This window comes from Oncorhynchus gorbuscha, unplaced genomic scaffold, assembly GCF_021184085.1.
Source record: "Oncorhynchus gorbuscha isolate QuinsamMale2020 ecotype Even-year unplaced genomic scaffold, OgorEven_v1.0 Un_scaffold_6380, whole genome shotgun sequence".
Classification (NCBI taxonomy): domain Eukaryota; kingdom Metazoa; phylum Chordata; class Actinopteri; order Salmoniformes; family Salmonidae; genus Oncorhynchus; species Oncorhynchus gorbuscha.
Genome location: NW_025749986.1, coordinates 12,501 through 16,197, shown reverse-complemented (window position 1 = coordinate 16,197; position 3,697 = coordinate 12,501). Strand labels below are relative to the sequence as shown.

Genomic DNA, 3,697 nt, shown 5'->3' with positions numbered 1-3,697 from the left:
GGACTGACTCAACTCTGACTAGAGGATACTACAGTATGGACTGACTCAACTCTGACTAGAGGATACTACAGTATGGACTGACTCAACTCTGACTAGAGGACACTACAGTATGGACTGACTCAACTCTGACTAGAGGACACTACAGTATGGACTGACTCAACTCTGACTAGAGGACACTACAGTATGGACTGACTCAACTCTGACTAGAGGACACTACAGGACACTGACAGTGCAGTTTAAATCGGCTTCTTGTATGTATTTGACTCTTGGCCGACTTTCATGTTTCTGTTGTTGTCTTTGTCCTCAGGATGTGTTGGTGGTGAACTGCTCGACAGACTTCATGTCCTCTCACCAGGTGCTAGCCACCTGCCGGACGGCGCTGAAGAAGCAAGGGGTTGTGGGATTGAACATGGCTCCGTGCATGAGAGCCTTCCTGGAGAGGCTGCCTGTTATGCTGCAGGAGCAGTACTCATACGAGAAGGTTGTGTGTGTGTGTGTGTCTGCCTGTTTCTCTGTGTGTGTGTGTGTGTGTGTGTGTGCGTGCGTGCGTGCGTGCGTGTCTGCCTGTTTCTCTGTGTGTGTGTGTGTGTGTGTGTGTGTGTGTGTGTGTGTGTGTGTGTGTGTGTGTGTGTGTGTGTGTGTGTGTGTGTGTGTGTGTGTGTGTGTGTGTGTGCGTGCGTGCGTGCGTGCGTGCGTGCGTGCGTGTCTGCCTGTTTCTCTGTGTGTGTGCGTGTGTGTGTTATTTGAAAGTAAATGACAGCCCAGTTTCATTCCAAGGTAATCAATCATAACTGTCAAAAGCCTACCTACTTCCTTTTTTAAATCATTGTTTTTTTCACCGTAGTTGGTAATCGTAGTCAGCGGTTATGATAACATGTGTTATTACACCCAAGTGTAAATGTGTACTTCCTGTTTGGTCCTCCAGCCCCATGTCTAAATGTGTACTTCCTGTTTGGTCCTCCAGCCCCACGTCTAAATGTGTACTTCCTGTTTGGTCCTCCAGCCCCACGTCTAAATGTGTACTTCCTGTTTGGTCCTCCAGCCCCATGTCTAAATGTGTACTTCCTGTTTGGTCCTCCAGCCCCATGTCTAAAACTTCCTGTTTGGTACTAAATTCCTTCCTGTTTGGTCCTCCAGCCCCATGTCTAAATGTGTACTTCCTGTTTGGTCCTCCAGCCCCACGTCTAAATGTGTACTTCCTGTTTGGTCCTCCAGCCCCTAAATGTACTTCCTGTTTGGTCTCCAGCCCCATGTGTACTTCCTGTTTGGTCCTCCAGCCCCATGTCTAAATGTGTACTTCCTGTTTGGTCCTCCAGCCCCATGTCTAAATGTGTACTTCCTGTTTGGTCCTCCAGCCCCACGTCGTGTGTGGAGAACAGCTAGTCCACAGCCCCTACATGCAGTGCCTGGCCTCCCTGGCCGTGGGGTTACACCTGGATCAGCTCCTGTGCTCCCCTCCCGTCCCCCCCCACCTCCGCCTCTGTCCCCTGGAGCCAGCCACCTGTACCTGGTCACCCGGCGAGTGGGCGTGGCTAGACTGCTTCTCCACCACGGTGAAGGCAGCGGAGGCCCTGGCTCGGGGCAACACGTTCCCAGAGGCCTTTGCTGTTCCCGACCTGGAGCCTGTAACCAAGGAGGAGATGGTCCTTCTCATGGTGAGGTTTCTACAGAAGACAATTAACCTCTGTAGCTCTGACGGAGTGGATCTTTAAAAGTACAACTGAACTGTGGAACCAACTTCTCTGGTTGAAAACGCCTTATATAACATAATATAATACATAATATATAACAACCATATTAGTCAATACCAAAAATGTCCTAAAAAGTGTAAGTAGGTTTATTTTTGGTCCGTAAAGTCAGTATTTTTTCCAAAAACAAGAGATCTGTACATTTGAGTACAAGAGTTGGTCAGGACTTGAGGGTTGGGTTTTGATTTCCACAATGCCCACTGTGTCCAATAATGCTGGATTAATTAACAGGTGAGGTGATTGCGCTCTGTCCAATCCGAGTGCAGAACAGCCAGACCTGCACCCGCATCACAGCGGATTTACACAAGGAAACACGGCACGCGTTTTATTTTATTTTATACTATAGACAGATATAAAAGAAATACTGCATCAAATACTATAGACAGATATAAAATGAAATACTGAAATACTGACACATCAAATACTATAGACAGATATGAAAATGCATCAAATACTATAGACAGATATAAAATCTCATCAAATACTATCAGAAAAACCCAGATATAAAATGAAATACTGCAAAATACTATAGACAGATATAAAATTTTACTATCAGGACATAGACAGATATATATACAGATATAAAATGAAATACTGCATCAAATACAGAAATAGACAGATATAAAATGGTCAAATACTGACAGATATAGAAATACTGCACCAAATACTATAGACAGATATAAAAGGAAATCTGTACTATAGGACAAAACAGGAAATGAAATACTGCATCAAATATTATAGACAGATATAAAATGAAATCTGCATCAAATACTATAGACAGATATAAAAACTAAAATCCTGCAAGAAAAAAAAAAAACCCTGTCTAAATTAATGACAGATATTTTTTATACAGGACAACAGGACATGGGTTCTGGTATAGATTAAATCTCTCTCTGTACAGGACAACAGAGACATGTGGTTCTGGTATAGATTAAATCTCTCTCTGTACAGGACAACAGATACATGGGTTCTGGTATAGATTAAATCTCTCTCTGTACAGGACAACAGGACATGTGGTTCTGGTATAGATTAAAATATCTTCTCTGTACAGGACAACAGGACATGGGGTTCTGGTATAGATTAAATCTCTCTCTGTACAGGACAACATACATGTGGTTCTGTATAGATTAAACAACAGGACATGTGGTTCTGGTATAGATTAAATCTCTCTCTGTACAGGACAACAGGACATGTGGTTCTGGTATAGATTAAATCTCTCTCTGTCAGTCTGGTTCTGTACAGGACATGTGGTTCTGGTATAGATTAAATCTCTCTCTGTACAGGACAACAGTACATGTGGTTCTGGTATAGATGAAATCTCTCTCTGTACAGGACATGTGGTTCTGGTATAGATTAAATCTCTCTTCTCTGTACAGGACAACAGGACATGTGGTTATGGTATAGATTAAATCTCTCTTCTCTGTACAGGACAACAGGACATGTGGTTCTGGTATAGATTAAATCTCTCTTCTCTGTACAGGACAACAGGACATGTGGTTCTGGTATAGATTAAATCTCTCTTCTCTGTACAGGACAACAGGACATGTGGTTCTGGTATAGATTAAATCTCTCTCTGTACAGGACAACAGGACATGTGGTTCTGGTATAGATGAAATCTCTCTCTGTACAGGACAACAGGACATGGGGTTCTGGTATAGATTAAATCTCTCTCTGTACAGGACAACAGTACATGGGGTTCTGGTATGGATGAACAGATCATGTCGTGGGCCACCTCCAGACCTGAGGTAAGATGTCTTCAGTGTTGGTTCAGCTGATGCTTTATGTCTCGATGTTTTCTCGTTAGTTTCTGGTCTCTGTTACATGTTGGACACTTCATTTTGTCGTTCAGACACGTTGAATTGAAATGTGATAAAATCCCAGACTCGTTGTTGTTGTCCTGTTGTAAAGGTAGATGTTGAATGGCCTCTTGTTGTGACAGACAATGAGCT

The 3,697-nt window shown here is 43.3% G+C and overlaps 1 protein-coding gene across 1 annotated transcript in view; it reads left to right on the top strand.

The window, feature by feature from the left end:
* Positions 1–307: 307 nt before the first annotated feature.
* Positions 308–3,697, top strand: part of LOC124029436 (probable E3 ubiquitin-protein ligase HERC1) — a gene marked incomplete at its 5' end in the record, with an annotated part of 10,650 nt that continues 7,260 nt past the window's right edge. Inside the window, 3 exons of the mRNA XM_046341142.1 lie at positions 308–481; positions 1,356–1,655; positions 3,428–3,493. Coding sequence (XP_046197098.1) covers positions 308–481; positions 1,356–1,655; positions 3,428–3,493 — 540 coding nt within the window. The remainder of the gene's footprint in view (positions 482–1,355; positions 1,656–3,427; positions 3,494–3,697) is intronic.